Below are 23,610 nucleotides of genomic sequence, written 5' to 3' on the forward strand. Positions count from 1 at the left end.
AATGTTAAGAACTACAAGCATCAAGATTACATTACAATTGACAGATTATACTTATTGTATAATATCCATCAGATTCTTTCTTACTGTTAAGCCCTTTCCAGCAGTCAGGAAGATATGAAGAGGCTGGGATCACCAAAGCAAATAGCATCCTGAGGAATCTGTTGAGACCAAGAAACTTTCCAAGCAGGAAGATTGGTTGCATAGTCAGCAAGACTAGGTTAACATTATTGGTTTGGAGTGGGAAGGAAAATGGGTGTTATTTTCAATGAGGCTTATGAGTGCACCTTCATGCAAAACACAGTTGATACAAGATAATCCTGGACTTGGGGAAACCTATAATCCAGTCAGGAAACAAACGCAACACATGTCAACAAATCTAACACTATAATCCCAAAATGGAGCCTATTTAGATAACCAAGAAATAAATGGGAAAGATCCTGGGATAGAAGGGTTTGAGGAAGTGCTAGGAAGGGGTGAGCTGAAGTGAACCTAAAATGGTTTAAATAAAGGAAAAGTGCAGGTCAGTCTGGCAGTAACAGGAACCTGAGAGAAGATGAAAAGCAACAAACAGGTTGCTTTTTTCAACCGGAGTCCATCAAATTTCCTCAGCAAATGGAAAAATAAAAGGGCAACTGGTATTCTATTTGCTCGAAAAGATCATCATCCACCTAAAAGAAAAAAAAAAAACAAAACAAAACACCTCCTCCCTAAATTCTGTAAAAAAAAAAAAAATAGGTTTGGCAAGGTTTTCCCTTCATTGTAGACTCTGACATTATAAAGTCAATTCCGTAAGAGCCACGAACCGAAACAGGTACATGTGTTATCAATAATGAAAATGTAAAGAAATTTCTCTAAATATGATTAACAAATTTATTCAGGAGAAAGTATGGTAGAAATCTACCATGCTGATGCAAAAAACCGAAAACCAAAACCAAAACCAACCAATCAACCCAAGAGTAACTTAACAGAAATTGGGCCCAAGTTCCACTACCAATTTAACAGCAGTTTCAAAAAAATAAGTTGCTGTAACTTATCTTACATCAAGGTCACCGCCCCCCCACCCTTCACCATCACTGGTGAAAAGCTCTAAGTGTTCTTAATGGCCTCAAATAGCAAATGTAATTTTCTAAAACTAATGATAATATATTACAGTTATTTAGCAGTTTGTAATTTTTCACAGCCATTGTATCCACTGGGTCTCACAACCACCCAGTGAGGTAAGATAGTGACTGCCCATCCCCATTTTACAGATAACTGGAGACCAGATAGGATAAGTGAAAAGCTCAAGGTCACACAGCTACTGTCAGTGTGTGAATTCCCATGAGTTTGTGTCTCTTTGCTAGGATGATGTGATTAAAATAGGATCATAAAATCTTACGTAGATAACATTAACGCAGTAATCTTAAAAGTTAGAATGGAAAAGTAAACATTACTTCAAATTTACTTTGCTAGGTGAAAGCATTGATTTTACACTGGCCTAGCATCCCTTTCACTTTTTTAAAATAATTATTTTAGTTTAGCAGCTTCTAGAACTCTAACTGCCTGAAGTATTCTAAAACTTAGAAAGTATATGAAAAACTAAAACAAAAAGCCTGTTCACGACACAAACTTAAACAGTAATTGTCAGCAGAGCAGACTTAAAAACCACTCAAACTCCTTAAAAACTGGGAATGGAATAGAAACAATGATAATGTTTATTACAGTCCTTAAATTCTTACGGATACTGGCACATTCATAGAAAGGCAGATGTGAACAAAGCCCACAACCTCAACCTCCAACCATGTTAATATGCTCTCTTAAGCATAAAATAAATGAAATAAAAACTCTGCCAACAATCTCACAAAGATGATGTAAAAGCCCAATTCAATCTTTCTGGGGTTGAACATGGAGCAGGGTTGTTTCAAAATGAAGAACTGGAAATTTTGTTTACTCTAAAATTCCCAATACTGATCTCTTTGCATAATCTAAGTATGAAAATAAATCTCAATAAAACCATCTGCAACTTATTGTCTCTAAATCTGATAAGGCCATTCCTCAATCCTAGCTGCTCCCTCCACACACACACACACACACACACACACACACACACCCCACCCCGTGTAAATGCGACACACACACACAGGCCTCATATATAGGCCTCTTGCCTTTTCCTCCAACAACTAGGACCTTTGTTCAGAGCGTCGGTTTTTTGCCCCACTCAATAGCTCTTTCAACTTTCCACCCTATATTTTTTGTTTTGTTTTGTTTTTAGAGAGGAGATCCTCAGCCTCCACTTCCTGGGTCTTTAAAAAATGAAATGCCAAAAATATCTATGGAGAGACTGGAGAGCAATAGAAAGTTGAACACAGCACTAAAGGGCCTACAAAACGGAGTAAAGCCCGGGGATCGGGTGATTTGGCAACCCAGGCAGGATCCGGGGAAGGCCGACTAGGAAAGGAGACAGCAGGGGAGCAGTTAGACGGCCACTCAGAACACATTCGCTGCGCTATTAAACGTACCCCCCGCACCCCTCACACACGAACGTTTACTCACTGCCACAGTCCCTCCTTCAATTAACTAACGAAGCAATTAAACTATACCCACCGCCAGACACGATGCTTAAGCTAACCGTCCCCTAAGTAAAACGACGTTATCAAAAACCAACCAACCTGTCTTAAGGGTTTAGGAGCAGCCCCTTCCGTTCTCTCCTTACCACACAAGGGTAACCAATTCCCCTCCCGTCCCCCCCCCCCCAACCCGCCCCGGCCGTTCAAATGTGTTATTTCCTCCCGATTTCCATGTGTTTTTAAATCTTTATTTTCTCCCCTCTAGTAAATTAAGAATTTCTGTTCTTCTGAGGAAGGAAGCGCCACGAAGGACAGGATCGGGGATTTTCCAACCTTCGTTATTTGAAGTCCCCTCTAACTTGTTTCTGAACTAAAAACCCACTCACTATGGAGGAGGATGGAGGAGAGGGTGAACTGAATGGGCAAACGATATAATAGGTTTTATGTAATCCACATATAAATAAATTAATCGCCTGACTCGCTTTGAATACTAATACGATTGGAGTGACAATTGGTCCACCTCCCTCCCAAGTCCTGAACCCCCACCCCCCCATTTCCATCCTGATCTATTTAGAAGCATGCTCTGCTCCTCTCAGCCAAGTTTCTCGGCCTCTTTTCCAGCCCCCCTGTACGCCCGTCTCGTCGTCATCCTCACTCAGCCTCAACTTCCCACGGCTAAAGAAACAGCCCAGCGCAGACCCCGTCTCCGGGCTCGCCCGCCCACAACCCTCCCCCTTGGCAGGAAACCCCTTACTGCGGTCTAAAGTCACTCCGGCCTCTCCCTCCTCTGACCCTCGCTTCCCACAACTGTTGTCACTCGAGCTGCTCCCTAGTTTCCATTTCCGGGCCGTCCCCGGCCCTGGAGCCTCTCCTCTCCCGGTTTCCGGGCCCCCCATCCCATTTCCGGGGAACCCTTGCCGTCTTCACACCCCCCACCTGCACTTCCGGCCCCCCACTTTCTCGCTTCCTAGAGGCCCTCCAAGCTCCAAAGCCCACTTCCGGCCCCCCCGGCCACCACCGGGCTCCCCAAGACCCGCACGCCTTACCCCGGTTCCGTGAAGGGCCCTCCTCATCGCGGGGGCCTGAGCGGGGACCCAGCGAACCCTCCTCCCCCCCCCCCCACCCGCTCCCGCCCGGCCCCGGTCTCCCTCGAGCGTCTCGCCCGTCAACCCCCGACCCGGTCCTTCCGCGGCCCCGCCGCCGCCGGGAGCAGGCCGAGCGGGGGCCGAATCGCGGCGATGACACAACCGGGCTTCCTGGGACTTTCTGTTCCAGCTCCTCCCCACCCCCCCCCCTCGCCGCCCCCCCCAGCCCCTCACCCCCTCGTACAACCCCCTCCCCCAAGCCTGGCCCGGCCACTCAGACCTGCGCCCCAATTACCTAGTTGGGCCCCAAAGTCTCCGGTCCGGACTCGGTGGCGCGGCAGTAACTTCCACTCGCTCCCCCCACCCCCCCCCGGCGGCGGCGGCGGCGGCGGCTCCTCGGGTCCCTTCAATTATCAGCTGAGCCGCAGCACCGCGGCCGGCGTGCGCCTCCGCCCGCGCCGCCTCCCTCCCCGCCCGTTCCAACACCCTCCGGGAACTACTTTGCCCGCTGCCCCCGGCTCACGGGCTCGTCCGCGGGTAAGGCCCCGCTGCCTACACGCAACCCATCACATCGCCCCTCCCTCCCCCACCGCCCGGCGTGACTCTCCCAGCGGCCTGAGCTCTCCTCCCGATCCCTTCGAGGGACCAGGAAGGGGAATGTGGGGCTCCGCTTGATATCCCTCCGCCGGGGTCACCCCCTCCCCTCCGTGGCAGCAGGAACTAATTCCCCTTCGGGTCACCGGGGACCTGAGGGTGGAAATCTCACGGATCAGTGTTCCCTCTGACTCTTAGGAGAAGGGGCCATCACCCTAAGGAAGAAACCCCCTGCTAGCTCAAAACCGGGTTCGATTTAAACTAGGGCTTTGGCCCCATGACCCCAATCAAGCCCCGCCCCTTCCTGGTTGTCTTAGCGACGGCGGTGGCGTCCCAAGATGGCGTCGTGGCTGCCGGAGACTCTGTTCGAAATTGTAGGACAAGGCCCAGCGCCGAGCAAAGACTATTACCAGTTATTGGTCACCCGGTCCCAGGCAAGTGCGAGGCGCGGTTTACCCTCTCTAAGCTCCCTGCCGCCCCGGTGGAGCGCGGAACGCTAGCCCCGCTAGGCCGAGAGCGACTGTGGCCCGCCGGAAGCGTCCGGTCCCAGCTCCGAGCCGGGAGATTTCCCTCGTCACCTCGGCCTCCTCGGCCGGCTCCTCCGTAGTCCGCGTGCCTTTTCCCACCCCAAGGGCCGCTCGTCCCTGGCGAGCTTTCCTGCCTCCCCACATCGCACCCCGCTCCCTTCCTGCCACCGAGGGTTCCTACCCGCAGAGTTCCCTCCGCGCGAAGAGAAAAACAGGCGTCCCCGGCTTGCGTGCAGCCTCACCTCAGCGTGGGAAGGAGAGAAAGAAAGACTCAGCCAAGTGTCCCAAGGAGGAGCCGGCAGGGGAGGGGAGAAAGGGAAGATCTCTTTTCCAGGGTAGGAGTTAATCATGGGTGATTTTTAAAATCTCATTGTGGTCTTTACGGGTACCACGACCACATCAAAACTTCCTTATTTCTAGTAGGAATTGATCGTTGAGAGCTCTCCCCTTACCTTTTTGGAGCCCCTTCTATCCCATTGAAAGTGTGCGGGGGGTGGTACAAAAATGTTTCAGCTGCTCTGCGCGTCGGCCCCACCCATAATGACATCTGCTCCACAACAATAAGACCGAGGATTATGTTATCGCTGGAGTGAAGTAACCATCAGCCTATTTTTATGACTACTTTAGCTATTTAAGGTGGGCTTTTGGATGATTTATTGTGCCCATGAAATGATCAAGTTGAACTGGGCCTCCACTCGGAACCCGTTTTCTGATTCCTGGATGAGCTTAAGCCTGTCACTGAGATAAAGCACCTTGTACTTTAATAGATGGTATTTCTATAAAATGAAATTTAGAACTTTGTATATATTTGTTTTAGTGTAGATCTTGAATATTGCATCAGTTTTCCCGTGAGCCCTTAAGTAGGTAGAGAATGCTTTTTTTATAGCTTCAAAAGCATCTTTTAAAGTAAAAATAATACATATTTTATTGTTTAAACTTGAGATGTTTAAATATTGCAAGTGTAGTGTCAGTAATAAAAGCGTGATAGCCTATCAAACTTAAATATTTGATTGAACATTTGGGGGGGAATTTTTACACATTTAATTAGAATTTCTTAAAAGCTGAAATTCACTGTTTTGTACATTTTGGGACTATCTTCCATTTGTTCTAAGAGGTATGATCCTAACAGTTTCTTACTTTCTAACATTAGTGATTGAAAGCAGTAATATGTCACCATAGTCATACTTCATTTTCTCTTTTCATCTACCTCACGTAAGTTAAAATGTTCTAATGTTTACAGTCTTTTCCGTAATTTGTCTTTTAAACATTTTTTTGAGATTTTTCTTTTTCTTGAAGGTCTGGTATTACAAGTGTCTATAATGTTGTAAGCCTCAACAAATGAATAGTTGTTTACTTTTTTATTTTAGTAAATTAACCATTAAGAGTGCCTGGCATTAGTTTTCCCCAGAAATGCTTCCCTTGTTGATGTCGTTCAGACTTTGCTCTGTAGTCTAACTTGGGCACATGCCTGTGTTTTATGAAATCCCCCCCTCCCCCCATGCAAGTATTCTTAATTTTTTCTCTTTCCTTCTTTTTTTTTTTTTTTTTTTTTTAAACAGATCAAAAACTGGTTTTTATTTCAGGCCCTATTCTTCCTGTCAATTGCTTCCATAAAAAATCCTTTTCAAGCTGATCCATTTTCTTTTTTAAGCAGATGGAATATATCCACTATAGTTCTACCAGTGAGAGTTCATCTCAAATCTGATTAATTCACTCTCTTTTTAAAGTAAAATTTGTTGTAAAAAATAGTAAGCCAAAAAAATAGTCTTTTCAGTCAACCGTCTTGAGAATATGCTATTTTCTAACCACAGGATAATTTTTCTAAGTCTCAGCACAGGAAACCAAACATCCACTAAGAGGTGGTCTGACATAAATAAGGACTAAAAGACTAGAATTAAACTATGTTTTATAAGATGGACTTTTTCTGGAATGACTTTGTAAAATTTTTCCTTTCTCTTTCTTCTTTTATTTTTAAAAAAATATTGTATGTTATTCAAAATATACCCCAGATTTAGATAGATCTTTCTTTCCCTCTGATTCTCTCTTTTATTCTTTTTCACTGCTTTTATTTTTATTGACTTTAAATTCAAATGATTGCACATTTGACATGGATTTGAAGACAGGTATCTCTCTCATTAGGGTCAGACCATGGTTGGTATAGCACAGAATACAAATGTTGTACATAAATAATTTCTTTGCTTCTTATACAGTAACATTAAATATATATTTTAATGCTTATAGAGGCATTCCCAGTTAACCACTTGATGCTATGATGTTTTGTTTTTTTCCCAAAAAAGGAACTTATAGACTATAGCTTGTGGTTAATATGGCTTCTCAAATTCAATTTTTTTTTTTTTTTATGTTTATTTACTTATTTTGAGAGACAGCAAGCAGGGTGTGCAAGTTGAGGAGGGTTGACAGAAAGGAAGAAAGAGAATCCCAAGCAGGCTCTGCAGTGACAGCACAGCCCCCAATGCTGGGGACTTACAGACTGAGACTCAGACTTACAAACTGGGAAATCATGACCTGAGCCAAAATCAAGAGTTAGTCGCTTAACCAACTGAGTCACCAGGCACCCTTCAAATTCGATCTTTATAATGATCTTAGAAAAATCAATGCACTGCTTTCTAAATCAAAGGTTTACCCAATTATTTTCACCTAGTTTTAGTAGTAAATATATTTTCTTATGTTGGTTTCTAATTCTTTGAAAACTAGTAGATTAATAGTAAGAGCTGGAAAGAACCTTGAATGTTATTTAGGCAAGGGATATTCCACACTTCACCTCTAAGAAAATCTTAAATCGTGACCCTTTGCTTAATTATAATCAGCAAGTTGGCATTTACTTTGGGGATGCAAAATATAAGATTTCTGCCTTCAAAGAGAGTTCATCTTTCATTCCACCAATATGTGTTAAGCACCTTTTAAAGTTTATTTATTTAAAGAGAGAGAGCGATTCCCAAGCAGCCTTGGAGCCCAGCACAGGGCATGAACTGTGAGATCAAGACCTGAGCTGAAATCAAGAGTCTGATGTTTAACTGACTGAGCCACCCAGGTGCCCAAACACCTTTTATATACCTTTTATATGTACTGTTCTAGATGCTGGGGAAACATCAGTGAACCAAACAAAAGTCCCTCCTCTCTGAAGCATATAATCTAGGTAGGAACAAACAGTTAGTGATTTGATTTATATAAACACTGAAATAGTTTTTTTTTTTTTTTCTTAAGAACAGAGGAAGTTCATCGCCAAGTTAATGAGTAGCACAGATGCTTTAAAATCCGAGTCCAGGGACACCTAGGTGGCTCAGTCGGTTGAGTATCTGACCTTGGCTCGGGTCAGGATCTTGCAGTTCGTGGTTTCCAGCCCTGCATCGGGCTCTGTGCTGACAGCTCAGAGCCTGGAGCCTGCCTCAGATTCTGTCTCCCTCTCTCTCTGCCCCTCTCCCCCCCCTTCTCTCCCTCTCCCCCACCTTCTCTCCCTCTCTCAACAATAAATAAACATTAAAAAAACTTTTTAAATAAATTGTGAGTTCAGAGGAAACAAAAATCACTTTAGGCTAGGAGGCTCAGGAGGGTACTATTATCAATATTTGACTCTTGAAATTCTATCTTCTTCGTTCTCTTGAAATGGAAGTATTGCTTAAGGTGGTCACAACTAGTGGCTTAGGTTTAATGTGACAAATACTGGAAAACTGCGGGAAGCATTAACTGTAAGCTAAGTAGATGAGAATTGGCAGATACTGGCCTCTTGCACCTGTGTTAGACGGTTGTCCCTGGAGCAGCAACGTGTGATAGTCACCCCAGCAAATGAAAAGAGGAAGAATTGCATAATAGATGGCCTTAATTTACCTATTTTACTTAATCCTCCTAAAGACTCCAATAAGATACCTAAAGCAATGTCATCTGAAAAAAAAATTCCACAAGTTCATTTCCCCCAAAATAACCAATATTTTTGACATGCTTTAGAGTTGCAGCACTGACAGACTGAAAACACCTGAGGTCGCATGCCAACCTCTGACAGGAAACTGTCTTCTCCAAAGACTTCTGAAAAAGGAATGAAAACTAGACTTGGTGAGAATGCCTGGGTGGCTCAGTCGGTTAAGCTACGGACTCTTGGTTTCAGCTCAGGTCATGATCTTGTGGTTGTAGGACTGAGTCCCATCTCGGGCTCCATGCTGAGTGTGGAGCCTGCTTGGGATTCTCTCTCTCTCTCTCTCTCTCTCTCTCTCTCTCTCTCTCTGTCTCTCTCTCTCTCTGCCCCTCCCCCCCCACAGGCTGTCTCAAAATAAAAAAAAAACTAGGTGACTGACGTTTAGACTTTGCAACAAAGAATCCTGCAGGTACTACTTAAAACTGCACAGCAATTGTAAAGATACAAGATTCAAGTACAGCCTAATAAACATGTTAATACCTACACCCTTTGACCCTGCAAATCCATTTCTAGGATTTTCTATGCGAAAATGCTGTCACATAAGTACTAGGATCTGTGAGCAAGAAGCTCACCAGAGTGAAATAATGGTAAAAGCATCTTTCCATTAGTGGAAATTTGGTTAAACTGTTAATCATTCATACCGTAGAATACTCTGCAACCTTTTAAAAAACAACGTGCCAGATCTCTTCAGTAGACCAAATCTTAAGCAAGAAAAGCAAGTTGCTGGGTTAAACATATCCTATAGGAAAAAACAGCCACCAGGGTAGTTTTATTTTTTTTTAATAAATGTTAATGGCGTTTAAATAAGTGTAAGAGGAAACAGCTGAGGTGCATCACTCAGAGATGGAATTAGTGATTGCTTTCACTTCCTGCATTATGTATTTTTTTTTTTTTTTTTGAGAGCGAGACAGCACAAGCTGGGGAGGGGCAGAGAGAGAGGGAGACAGAATCTGAAGCAGGCTCCAGGCTCTGAGCGGTCAGCACAGAGCCCAACTCGGGGCTCAAAGTCATGAACCGTGAGATCGTGACCTGAGCTGAAGTTGGACGCTCAGCCAACTGAGCCACCCAGGGGCCCCTGCATTATGTGTTTTTGAAAGATCCGAGTTTTGGTACAATGAGCATTTATTTTTGTAATCAGAGAAAAGCAGGAAAAATGAAAATGGAAGCAGAAAACACTTACTCTGAGCAGTCCTGCTCCGTACATTGGCTTCCACCTGCTGACCGGTACCACCCTTCAGCCACCTCCCACCTTAAATAATGAGCAGCATTAATAACTGTGTCACCAGATTCTACTGATGGGGGGAGGGGTTCTAATTCAACAAGTTTAGAAGGTGCAAATGGGTTAATGGCTACTTAGGAAATTTTAAGGTCTAGAAACTTCTGATTTTACATTTTTTGCTTTTGTCTTTTGTTTTTTAATGCAGCTGATAATTACTTTTGAGAAAGTACAACTTTGTCCTCTTGCTTTGTTGTGGATGACATAGTATTATTGAGCTGAAAAGGAGATCTAGAAAAGAAAATAAGGCAGAGGTCATCCACTGAATAGATTTATATGCCCCCACCCCATGAAGCTTAAAGAACAGAATCTCTCAAGTAATCTAAAATTATACTAACTAGGGACGCCTGGCTGGCTCAGTCAGTGGTGCATGCGACTCTTGATCTCAGGGTTGTGGATTCGGGCCCCACGTTGGGTGTAGAGATTACTTAAAACTTTCTAAATAAATAAATAAAAGCGTATTAACTAGACACCAGGTTGCACATTTTGGAAGTAGGATGGGGTGCAGTCAACTTGTTATCATGATGGCATTTTCCCAGAGGCCCCAGGAGCCCCTAAATCATGCCTTAATTCTAGCCCTGCTTCCCACATAGGGTCCCCAAGAATCACAGACATGGAGAAGATACAGCAGAGGGGAGTAAACATACATTCCCCTTTTGCTTCTGGTTACTCTTGCCTTGTCCCTAAGGGGACGTCTCCCCCTGATGGACTGATGTCATGCCATTATCTCGGACATCAAGCTATTGCGCCCATTCTGCCCAATGGCCACCAGCCACAGCCAAAACGTTTCCATGCAGAACTGCCATTCCTTTTTTTTTTTTTTTTTTTAATTTTTTTTTTTTTTCCAACGTTTATTCATTTTTGGGACAGAGAGAGACAGAGCATGAACGGGGGAGGGGCAGAGAGAGAGGGAGACACAGAATCGGAAACAGGCTCCAGGCTCTGAGCCATCAGCCCAGAGCCTGATGCGGGGCTCGAACTCACAGACCGCGAGATCGTGACCAGGCTGAAGTCGGACGCCTAACCGACTGCGCCACCCAGGCGCCCCTTTTTTTTTTTTTTTTTTTTTTTTTAAATGTTTATTTTATTTTTGAGAGAGAGTGAGAGCTGAGGAGGGGCAGAAAGGGAGACACAGAATCTGAAGCAGGCTCTAGGCTCTACGCTGTCAGCACAGAGCCCTATGCGGCGCTCGAACCCACGAACCATGAGAGATCCTGACCTGAGCCAAAGTCTGACACCTCACCGGCTGAGCCACCCTGGCTCCCCTGCCGCTCCTTTTAAAGTCCAAAACTCAGCGGAATGCTTGCCTTAGCTTATTTTCCTCTTGCCTATTCTTTACGATTTGACCTATCCCCCTCTTTGGGGGCTGTCTCTTTGTCTCCCAAAGCTCCTTGTTCTTCCCTCTGCTGTTAAATATAGGCTTTTCCCCTCTTCACTCTTCGAACGTCCGGTCCTCTGCTCCAGGCCCTGCTCGGGAGTGTTCTGGTTTTCCCACCTCTTTCTGACCTGCAGCGACCTACACCTGCCCTGAGCTCCCTGCCCTGCCCCACGGGTTCCGCCAGGGGTTCACGCCTCCTGCATTGTCCTTCCATTCCTCAGACCTGATGCCCTTCGGAAAAGTGATTCCCAGCCCGTGACACTCCAGGAGGTACCCGATTCGAATTGTTAAGTGGCTTTTCTTCAGAAATGGAAATTCCTTTTCATTTTCCAAAGTGACGTGGCACTTCTGGGGAGGGGGGGATAAAATAATACAAATAAGCTGATCAAATTCTTAAAAATTACAGTATTCAGTGCCTTACCATATTAGAAGCCAGTTGTCCAGTGACTCCTAAACCCTCATTTCAAAATTACACGAGGGCCCAACAGAGCGCCAGGATCATATCTTTTCTCAGGTAAATCGTTCATTCAGCACCTATGAGCACCTACTCATTCTGGGCAGTTAATTTGGTCTCACCCTACACTGACACAGATTTGTCTCCTAATTATATGGGGCAGTAGAGCACTTAATTGGGAGTCACTGAGTCATGGGTTCTTTTATTCCTCCTGCTAGCCTGCAAGCTCTTGACCTGGGGCAAGGCACTTCATTTTTCTGGGCCCCAGTTGCCTCATCAACGTTGTAAGTTTCCTAGTCCAAGAGATCACGAAGGTTTATTCCATTTCTAAAATGCTGTTTTGCATGAAAGTGGTATTTCATCCTGGAAAAAGCACTCGATTTTTTTTTTTTTTTTTTGAGAAAAATTAGATTTGCATTGAAGATTCTATATTAGTAGCTATGTGACCTGGTATAAGTCTCCACCTGCCTGAGGTTCCATCTCTTCATCTGTAAAATGAGCCATTCAGCTCTTGGCTATTTCACAGATACAGTAAAAGCCAGATATATATATATACATAAAGCACTCCAGGCCAGTGTTTTTCAAAGAGAGGTTGTCTGATCAAATAGGATTGGAAAATCCTGAGTCAAACACAGTCTATTTGCTTCTCTTCTCCGGAATTTGTCAGAGCCTTTCAAATCCTGCTGTCCACCATGAATCTCTCAAGAGGAGACTGTACCTTGGAGCTTTTCCTATAGGCTTGTGACTCTGGTACCCCCTTTTCTCTGAGTATCTCAGGAGCTGAGGTTCTGGGGAATATTGACTGCAAAATACCTACCAGTGTGCCTGGTACAGAGCGGCCAACTACTGAGGAAATGTTTCTTGTGTTGTTTTCTTCCAATGCCAAACCTGCCAAATTTCACCTTTTCCATAAAAGGATTATAGTAACTCTTTACTCACGTCATATTTTATTTTTATTTTTTATGTTTACAATTAGCTTATGTTTCCACAAAGTACCTATTGGTGTTTTGATTGGGATTGCAATGAATATATAGCTTCATTTGTGGTGAATTGACATCTTTATGATATCAAGTTTCCAATCAACAAATACAGTGTACCCATTTTCTAGAATTTTTTTAGGTATTCATTAATTTTGGTCAACAATATCTTATAGTATGGAAATCTTATATTTTTGTTAGATTTCTAGGTGTTTACCTATTTTATCGTAAGTTATATTGCTTCTTAAAGTTGTATTTTCTATTTATGGCTACTAATGAAAACAATTGATTTTAGGGGTGCATGGGTGGCTCACATCATGATCTCATGGTTTCCCAGTTCTAGCCCTGCATCGGGCTCTGTGTTGACAGCTCAAAGCCTGGAGCCCGCTTCAGATTCTGTGTCTCCCTCTCTTTCTGCCCCTCCCCTACTCGTTCTCCCTTTCTCTTTCTCTCTCTCTCTTTCAAAAATAAAAACATTAAAAAAATTTTTAATAAAACAATTGATTTTTGCTTCCAGTAAATTTCCTTTTATCTGGTGATCTTACCAAGTCACTTACTAATTTTAAAAATTTGTAACTTTTTAGATTTTCTGACACGTTCTTGTCTTCTGTGAATAGTGACATGTTTCTTCCTTTCTGAGCCTCCTATCTTATTTGTCCTTACCTTATGACATTGGCTAAGACTGCCACTAAAATGTTGAAGAAAGATGATGACACCAGGCATTCTGTCTTGCTGTTAGACTTATGGGAAAGGCTTTCAGTATTTTGCCATAAAGTATGATGTGTGCTGTAGATTTTTTAAATCACATTTAAGATGTTTCCTTTCATTTCATGTTTGCTGAAAGTTTCTATTTTGAATGAATAAATGAATTTTATTTACAAAAAAAAATAGGACTTTAAGCTATATGCTAAAATTCAAGGTTGCTGTTTTTCTCTAAGTTATTATTTAGGTTATTATAAACTGAGTGCTTCCTGACTCCAGGATCACCATTCTCACCACTCCTTAAACAACACCTATCATTAGGGGCACCTGGGTGGCTCGGTCGGTTAAGCGTCTGACTTTGGCTCAGGTCATGATCTCGCGGTCTGTGAGTTTGAACCCCACGTCAGGCTCTGTGCTGACAGCTCAGAGCCTGGGGGTTGCTTCAGATTCTGTGTCTCCCTCTCTCTCTCTGTCCCTCCCTCGCCTAGGCTTGCTCTTTCTCTCTCTCTCAAAAATAAACATTAAAAAAAGAAAAGAAAAGAAAATGCCTCCTAACATTTGAGCCTGGGTAGCTCAGTCTGTTTAGCATCTGACTCTAGATTTCAGATCAGCTCATGATCTCACAGTTCCGTGGGATCACCACCAGTCTGCAGTAGGGCTCTGCCCTCACAGCCTGGCACCCATTTGGGATTCTCTCTCTGCCCCTCCCCTGAGTGTGGTTCATGCTTGCTTTCTCTCTCAGAATAAACGAACAAACAAACAAAGAAAATTCCCACTTACCATTTGAGATCAGTACGGAAATAAAGAACCATTGAATAGTATCTTACATGGATCAAAGAGCTAAATGTTATACACACAAACGTACACTATGAAAGTACCATAAGAAAATAAGGGAGAATATCGTTTTTTTTTTTAATTTTTTTTTCAACGTTTATTTATTTTTGGGACAGAGAGAGACAGAGCATGAACGGGGGAGGGGCAGAGAGAGAGGGAGACACAGAATCGGAAACAGGCTCCAGGCTCTGAGCCATCAGCCCAGAGCCCGACGCGGGGCTCGAACTCACGGACCGTGAGATCGTGACCTGGCTGAAGTCGGACGCTTAACCGACTGCGCCACCCAGGCGCCCCAGGGAGAATATCATTTGAGTCTGGAGGTAGAGTATACACAAGACTCTGAATCTGGAAGCCAGAAGGGAGAAGAATGGCAGATCAAGTACCTACAAAATAAAGTTTTGTGGGCGCCTGCCTGGCTCACACAGTAGAGAATGTGACTCTTGATCTCAGGGTTATATGTTTGAGCCCCACACTCGGTGTCCAGATTACTTCAAAATAAAAAAAAAAAATTTTTTAATAAAAAGGTTTTGTTTCATGAATAATACTTAAAATTAATAAATTGCCTGGGAGAAAATGTTGGCCGCATATTTAGCAGGCAAAGAGTTCATATACTTCAGTATCCAAAGATTATTAATTGTACCAATTTGACAAAACTCAACTTTCGTTTATGATTTAAAAAGAAAAAAAAAAAACCTCTCAGCAAAGCAGTGTAGACGGAACATACCTCAAAACAATAAAGGCCACATACTGTATGACAAGCCCACAGCTAACATCATACTCAATGGTGATAACTGAAAGTTTTAATTGTCACAAGGCAAGGATGCACACTCATCACTTTTATGCAACATAGTACTGGAAATCCTAGCCAGGGCAATGAGGCAAGGGAAAGAAATTACAGGTTCCAAATTGCAAAGGAATACATAAAACCGTCCCTGTTTGTAGATGACATGGGAAACTCCGAAGGTTCCATCAGAAAACCGTTAGAACTAGTAAACAAATTCAGGAAAGTCGCAGAATACCAAATCTGTACACAAAAGTCTGTTGCATTTCTATACACGAATAAAGAACTATCAGAAAAAGAAATTGAGAAAACAGTCCCAGGGTGCCTGGTCAGTTAAGTGTCTGTCTGTTGGTTTCAGGTCCTGATCTTGCATTTCCGTGAGTTCGAGCCCTGCATCGGACTCCACGCTGAGGGCGCAAAGCCTGCTTGGGATTCTCTCTCTCCCTCTCTCTGCCCCTCTCCCTAGCTTGCACTCCCTCACTCTTTCTCAAAATAAATAAACTTCAAAAGACATATTTAAAAATAAATAAAAATTAAAAAACCGATGTGGGATTGGCACCAAAATACACCTACAGATCGATGGAACAGAATAGAGAGCCCAGAAATAAACCCACACCTATATGGTCAATTGATCTATGATAAAGGAACCAAAAATACACTCTGGAGAAAGGAAAAGTTTCCTCAGTAAATGATTTTGGGAAAATTGGACAGACGTGCAAAAGAATGAAAATAGATCACTATCTCATACCGTACACAAACTCAAAATGGACTAAAGACTTGAATAGAAGACCTGAAATCATAAAATCCTGGAAGAAAACATAGGCAGTAAGCTGCCATAAGTCTTGGGGATGATTTTTTAAATCTGATACCCAAAGCAAAAGCCACAAAAGCCAAAATGCAAACAAGTTGGACTATATCGAACTTAAAAGCCTCAGCATAGCAGGGCACCTGGGTGGTTGGTTAGTTAAGCAGCCAACTCTTGATTTCGGCTCAGGTCGTGATCTCACTGAGATTGAACCTCACATTGGGCTCTGCACTGACAACATGGAGTCTGCTTAGAATTCTGTCTTTCTCTCTTCTGTCACAGCCTGCTTGGGATTCTGTCTTCCTCTCTCTCTACCCCTCCCCCCACTCAAAATAAATAAACTTTTTTTTAAATAAAGAGACCAAGCATTTTTTAAATTTTTTAAATGTTTAATGTTTAGTTATTTTTGAGAGAGAGAGAGCATGCACAAGTGGGGAAGGGTCAGAGAGAGAGGGAGACACAGAATCTGAAGCAAGCTCCAGTCTCTGAGCTGTCAGCACAGAGCCCGGCATGGGGCTCGAACTCGTGAACTTCGAGATCGTGACCTGGGCCAAAGTTGGATGCGTAACTGAGTGAGCCACCCAGGTGCCCCAAAATAAATAAACATTTTCAAGAATTAAAAATAGAACCACCATATGACCCAGCAATTTGACTTCTGGATATTTGTCCAAAGAAAATAAAAACACTAATTCAAAAAGATATATGCACCCCCATGTTCATTGCAGCATTATTTATCATAGCCAAGATACGGAAACAGTGTAAGTGTCCAACAGTGGATGAATGGACAAAGCAGTTATATACATACACACACAAAGAGTGGAATATTTTTCAGCTGTAAAAGAGAATGAAATCTTTGGGCGCCTTTGTGTCTCAGTCCATTAAGCATCCGACTTTTGATCTCAGCTCAGGTCTTAATCTCAGGGTCATGAGTCAAGCCCCTCATTGGGCTCTGCGCTGGGCATGAAACCTACTTAAAAAAATCCTGCCATTTGCAACAACATAGATGGGACCCAGAGGGTATTATGCTAAATCAAATAAGTCGGAGAAAGGCAAAAATACCATATGATCTCTCTTGTATGTGAAATCTAAGATATAACACACACACACACACAAAACTCATAGAGAACAACCAGATTGATGATTGCCAGAGGCAGGGAGTGGGGAATGGGAGAAATGGGTGAACTTTTTTTTTTAGATAAAATAAATTGAATATATAAAGAAGTGAATAACTATGCTAGTATTCTAACATCATAACATTTAGAAATTCTAAACGGTTTCTCGGATTATTTAGGGATTTGGAGAGATTGGTAGCATTCTTCACTTTCAAAAGTGCCTGGGTGGCTCAGTAAGTTAAGCGTTTGACTCTTGATTTCTGCTCAGGTCATGATCTCTCAGTTTCATGAGATCAAGTCCCGAGTCGCTCTGCACTGACAGCGTGGAGCCTGCTTGAGATTCTCTCTCTTCCTCCCTCTCTCTACTTCTCCCCTACTCGCGTGTTCATACGCTCTTTCTCTCTCAAAATAAATTAATAAACTTTTTAACAAGTTATGATTTAACATTGAAATAGATTCCCTGCTTACTTAGGTAAAAGATCAGTTTGGTCTCTCTCTCTGTGTCTCTCAAAATAAATAAATAAACTTAAAAAATTTTTTTAAAAGAGGTGCCTGGGTGTCACAGTTGGTTAAGCATCCAACTCTTCGTTTCAGCTCAACTCATGATCTCACAGTTCGTGACTTCAAGCCCCACATCAGGCTCTGGGCTGATGGTGCAGTCTGCTTTGGGATTCTGCCTCTCCTCTCTCCCCCTCCCCTGCTTTTGTGCTTGCTCTCTCTCAAGTAAATAAACTTAAAATAATTTTTTTAAAAAGATGTTTGGGGAGTGCCTGGGTGGCTCAGTCGGTTAAGCGTCCGACTTCGTCTCAGGTCATGATCTTGCAGTTTGTGAGTTTGAGCCCCACGTCGGGCTCTGTGCTGACAGCTCAGAGCCTGGAGCCTGCTTCCGATTCTCTGTCTCCCTCTCTCTGCCCCTCCCCTGTTCACGCTCTGTCTCTCAATAATAAATAAACATTAAAAAAAATTTTAAATAAAAAAATTAAAAGATGCTTGGTTTTTTTCTTACTATATATCTCAATGAACAATTATTCACCTAAGAACCATATTAAAATCCAGGAATAGAATTTGCCGGATCCCTCTAAAGCCACCTCTTAATAACAGACCTAATTGTTGTAATAAAATTAAACATCGAGTGCTTATAACAGGTGAGGCATTTAATCCTTGAAACAAGCTTACAAAATGGGTACGACTATTACATAGGTGAGAAACTGGGATTTAGAGAGCTTAAACGAATTGCCTGGGATCCATCCATCATGACCAAGCAGAGAATAACCTTTGGCCAGTCTTACTTAGGTTTTTCTAAATGCCACAGCTACATCTCAGCTTGGTTTCCATTTAAAACAAAATAATCTTTCAATGAAAACAATGAATGACTCAATGATTCAGAGATTAATATGCAACAAATTACTCTTGGATTATTTTCCTTCATATTGTCACTTCAAAATAAAAGTCACATCCTTGACCCCACATCCCTTTTATTTAGAGAGAGAGAGAGAGAGAGAAAGAGAGAGAGAATGTTAAGTAGGCTCCATGCCCAGCTGAGCCTGACATGGAGCTCAATCCCACACTCCTGGGATCATGACATGATCCAAAATCAAGAGTTGGATGCTGAGCTTAACCAACTGAGCCACCCAGGCATCCCCACGTCCTTTCTGTCTCTCACCTCCTCTTTTCCTTCACAAAGTACTCACTGCTTCTATGACCTTTCTCTCATTCATTCCTTAAGACAACTCCTACCTCCCTCTTACTCCTGGTATGTTACTCAGTCATCTAGAATTGTTAAATCTAAAGGATGTCTTATGACCTTAGCATACTTGACGTTGCATGCTGTTGATCAGCCTTTTCTTGAAATGCTTCCCTTTGTTATAGTCCATGGATTCTTTCTTGGTTTCTTCTAGGTTTATGGCAACTGAAGTGCTTCTTGCCTTCATGACCACATTAATGCTGCTGTTTCTAAAGTCTGTATTTGTGCCTTAGCTTTTCTCAATCTATTCCACCTTTAAAAAAAAAAAAGAAAAGAAAAGAAAAAGCAAGGTCATTGGGGTTGATTCTAATCCAATATGGCTGGTGTCCTTATAAAAAGAGATTAAGACACAGACATACACAGACAGGAGACCATGTGAAGACACAGGGAGGAACTAGCCATTTACATGTCAAGGAGAAAGTTTTCAGAAGAGGCCGACCCTGCCAACACCTTGACTTCTACCTTCCAGAACTATGAGAAAATAAATCTATGTTTCAGCCATCTAGTCTGGAGTACTTTGTTAGGACAACTCTAGCAGTATAATTTTTTAAAGTTAAAGAGTCATCTGAATTAAAGTTGTTTTTTGTTTTTGAACAGATAAGTGAATACTCATGAAGAGAAAAAAGCCTTGTGAGACTCATTCATTATAACCTTGAAAGGGGGATTTGGAAGAATTGGTGCAGTCTATTTTTGACTTTAACATGTTTAAGATTATATTCTATAGGAAACACCCATTTATTAGGGAATCAGTTTACAACCATCCTATAAAGGCTCACTGGACAGAGGACCAACCTCAGAGCATAGTTATGAAGATACATGCTGACTTGGAGAATGGGGGGTCAGGACAAAGTGGCCAGTGATCTAGGGGGAAAAAAGACGAGGGGCACCTGGGTGGCTCTGTCAGTTAAGCGTCCAACTCTTGATTTCGGCTCAGGTCATGGTCTCACGGCTCGTGAGGTCAAGCCCTGCATCCCCGCACTGTCAGCACAGAGCCCACTTGAGATTTTCTCTTTCCTTCTCTGTCTCCGCATCCCCCCCACCCCCCGCCGCACTGCTAGCACGTGTTCTTTCTGTCTCTCTCTCTGTCTCTCTCTCTCAAAATAAACATTTAAAGAAGAAGAAGAAACATACCATTTCATTTGCCTTAAAACCCATTTGCCAAAATGGTTTATGTATTAGAGGGTAGGATCAACATTATTAACGTAGATTCCTTACCAATATGGACAAATGGTAAGAGAGCCACAGAATTTTGATTAAGAGTGTCAAAAGTGCTTGGGGCAGAGCAATAATTACTAAAAGGGAATTCTTGCTCTGTAATCTTGCTCAGTCTGGCTGATGAATATTTTAGGAGTGATTATCAAGCGCTGAAATAAAAAAGTAGCCTTGCAAGAGGGGGAGGCGCCATCATGAGAGGCAAGAATAGGAGTGCAGAAATCAGCAACCGTAAGTTCATCTTCCGGTTACGCTTACCGCTAGCCAGTCCCTGGGCCCCATTTCTAAGCTCTAGATTCAAGAATGTAGAAGACTCACAGTTGAGTAGTAAAGAGAAAGATAATTAGGAAATCGAATCCATTCATATAGGTTAAAATAATTATATGATTATTTAACTACACAGGTAGGTCTGGGTTATTTAATAGTACTTTTTTTTTTTTTTAAGAATGATTTTATCATAATTGATGATAATCAGCTATTCTCCATTAACTCAGCAGGGCTCAAAACGAGAGGCATTAGCCCCCACCACAGCGTGTGGGATTTGGGTTAAATGTAGGGAAGAACTGGCTCAGTGGGACGAATGACTACGAAAGGATATGGAATTTCCTACGTGGGAGAGCTTTAAAATAGTCTCACAAGTGTCGAGGCAATAAATAAATATCTGCAAATTAATAAAGTAAATAACATTGCAGAAAAATGGGCAAGGAACATGAAGAAACTGAAATACATAACTAAGAAACACGAAAAGATGCTTAATCTTACTAGTGATCAAGGAAATACAATTTAAAAAACCACAAGAGAGGGGCACCTGGCCGACTCTGTTGGTGGAGCACATGACTCTCGATCTCGCGGTTGTGAGTTCAAGCCCCACTTTGGGCGTGGAGCCTACTTTTTAAAAAAAATTAAAAAAATAAAACCACAAGATAGAAATTTTTCTACTGGCAAACAATTGAAACTACCCAAGTTGGCAAAGCTCCGAAAGGGCTTCTTTCAGTGTTTGCTGCATACCAAGTCCCGGACGTGCCAACAGTGCAAAGATGAGTTCCTTTCCCTCAGGAAGCTTGCGGTCTAGTGGGGAGACAGGTGACAGCAAGGTCATGTAGCAGAGATCTGAGCTGCCTGGTGAGGGAATTGGAGGGAATCCTGAAAAGTCAGCACATCAGGGAAGACTCCGTGAAAACTACTAGATGTGAGCTTGAGACCAAGACAGAAAAGCCAGGGATGGGCCTTTGCGCAAACGCGTGAGCACAGAGCTTGTTCCGGAACAAGTCCTAAGTATTGTCTTCTTGCAGGATGTGAAGCTGGGTGCCAGGACCACTGAGCGGCAGCCAGGGAGCAGATCAGGAAGTTCCTGACAAATCAAGCCTTAAGACTTGATATAGCCCAGGGCACCTGGCTGCAGTCTGTAGAGCCTGTGACTCTTGACCTCGGGGTTGTGAGTTCAAGTCCCATGTTGGCTGTACAGATTACTTAAAAAAATAAAATCTCAAAACAAAAAAACAAAAAAAACTTGATACAGCGAGTCAGTGGTTTTCATATAACCCTTTGGTTTTGCAAATAAATGTACCTCTGAGGTTGCACAAGCATTTTATTCAAATAACCTCTTTGGGAATATTTTTCACTAATTTAAAACTTGTTATACAAAAGAAATACCTACACCCTCAAATATTTTATATACCAAATTTTAATGCCTTAACTCGTGCTTCCAAAATCTAGATGAACATGTTTTGGTGGAGGCCAGAGGAAAGCATCTATCATCGCTGTGAACACAGTAGAATTTCTTACAAATGTGTCATTGTTTCAGAAGGTTGAGCTCTGACCAACCCTCTTTGGATTCATGCCTGTACAAGGCAGGTATAATCAGAGCAGAGAGGAAACCTGAAAATCAGAAGCTCAGACTTACCAGCTCAGCACAGAATCTTGGAACTGAGAATTCACAAAAACACACTGACCACCTTGTGATAATAACACTCAGGGACAGAGTTTTAACGCATAGTAATTTTCAATGACTTTTGTCTAAATTTGGTATCTGTGATAAGGAGACAGGAATTTGGTAGATATTGTTAATGACTCAACTATGAAACACAATTCTTACTGCTCACATTTATGAATCTTCTGGATCCTTTGAATTGAAGGATATCTGAAAATTAGCAACATGAATTTAAAAATTTTTTATTTCAATTCATTTATTCAACAAATGCTCGAGTGCTTTCTGTGTACAGGATGCTACAGTGGGGAGCGGTGGGGAGCAGAAGTTCATGTTCTCTGCCCTCATGGAGCTAGATGCTAATCATACAAACACATAAGCCAAACTAAGATGGGAACCAAAGAAGATGTCCACCATGGCTGTCAAGGAGACACTTAAATGCTCAGGAACGTGGCCTGGTCAGGGAGGTCAGGGAAGGCTCTCCAGAGGAAGTGAAGCTTGATCTGCCATCTGGAAGACTGGGTGAATGGAAAGAAGGCCAGTGCAGCTAGGGTGCAGAGAACAGAGTGGTGAACATCAGGAGTGTTGTCATGATTCCGAGAGAACCAGACGCCATTGATCTTTAAGAGGGTGACGCGGCTGGCATACCACATTCCAGTGATTGTGAGACACGCTTGTTTTTACATCTTAATATCTCCCAAATCAACATTTACTGAGCATTTTTTTTCTGGACTATACATGAAATAATGATGCAATTTACCGTCGGCGTTTTAACGAGTTGATGAAATATGTTAATCAGGTTTGCATTTTTAAAAGATCACTGGGATAGAATGTGGAGAACAGATTTATGATTATCTGCATGGATCAGAGTTTTCTTTTTATTTTATCGTCAAATGCAGAACTTAACTGACTACTCGTCCTAACACTAATGGTCTTCCTCTCTATTTCACTGCCTAATTTCAAAGTGCTGTTTTTAGGACAATGGTTTCTGTGTTCTTGTTAACTTGATGATATTATTAATCTGAATTTAAAAAGAACGTCAGGGGCACCCGGGTGGCTCAGTTGGTTAAGCATCTGACTCTTGGTTTCGGCTCAGGTTTATGATTTTACGGTCATGAGATCTAGCCCTGCACTGTCAGCACAGAGCCTGCTTGAGATTGTCTCTCTCCCTCTTTCTCTCTCTCTCTGTCTCTGCCCCTCTCCCCCACACGTGTGCTCTATCTCAAAATAAGTAAACTTACAAAAAAAACTATCTTCATCAAATACTCCTTTTGTCCAATAGATAAACATAAATTGATGTAGTCCCACATAAATAGATATACATAAAATCTGTACAGAATTTCCCTTAATAAAAGGGTTCTGCTATGAAAAAGTTGGGAAACTCCTATTCTAGGTGATAAGGATGAAACAAGACTTCCTACAGAGGAGAATGGCATCAATGCAGCCATACTACAGAACTGTGACTCTGGCCCCAGCTGTGTAGACAACACAAGGGAGAGGGAGACAGCTTCTGGGAGAATGGAAGAGAGACGGGCAGTCAGGCTCCTGAAATGGTCTCATTTTCTTTTTATTTAAAAAAAGGTTTTTTAATGTTTGTTTATTTTTAAGAGACAGAGAGAGACAGAATGTGAGTGGGGGAGGGCAGAGAGAGAGGGAGACACGGAATCCGAAGCAGGCTTCAGGCTCCGAGCCGTCAGCACAGAGCCCGACGCGGGGCTCGAACTCACA

The 23,610-nt window shown here is 42.6% G+C and overlaps 2 protein-coding genes across 46 annotated transcripts in view; one reads left to right on the forward strand and one right to left on the reverse strand.

Annotated features, from left to right (window-relative positions):
* Positions 1-5,315, reverse strand: part of TRIP12 (thyroid hormone receptor interactor 12) — a 139,894-nt gene extending 134,579 nt beyond the window's left edge. For 22 of the 43 annotated variants that reach the window (XM_045481631.1, XM_045481625.1, XM_045481630.1 and 19 more), the window contains exon 1: positions 3,927-4,031. The gene's annotated coding sequence lies outside the window, so the exon portion shown is untranslated. Of the gene's footprint in view, positions 1-84; positions 3,664-3,926; positions 4,032-4,933 lie in introns of those variants that run through there. The other 21 variants (XM_045481624.1, XM_045481617.1, XM_045481614.1 and 18 more) reach the window with 11 other exon arrangements.
* The window catches only part of FBXO36 (F-box protein 36), an 88,246-nt gene continuing 69,086 nt past the window's right edge, over positions 4,451-23,610 (forward strand). For all 3 annotated transcript variants that reach the window (XM_045481632.1, XM_045481634.1, XM_045481633.1), the window contains exon 1: positions 4,451-4,659. In XM_045481632.1, coding sequence (XP_045337588.1) covers positions 4,564-4,659 — 96 coding nt within the window. In that variant the 5' untranslated portion in view covers positions 4,451-4,563. The remainder of the gene's footprint in view (positions 4,660-23,610) is intronic.

The sequence above is a fragment of the Leopardus geoffroyi genome, chromosome C1 (assembly GCF_018350155.1).
Source record: "Leopardus geoffroyi isolate Oge1 chromosome C1, O.geoffroyi_Oge1_pat1.0, whole genome shotgun sequence".
In the NCBI taxonomy this organism is placed as follows: domain Eukaryota; kingdom Metazoa; phylum Chordata; class Mammalia; order Carnivora; family Felidae; genus Leopardus; species Leopardus geoffroyi.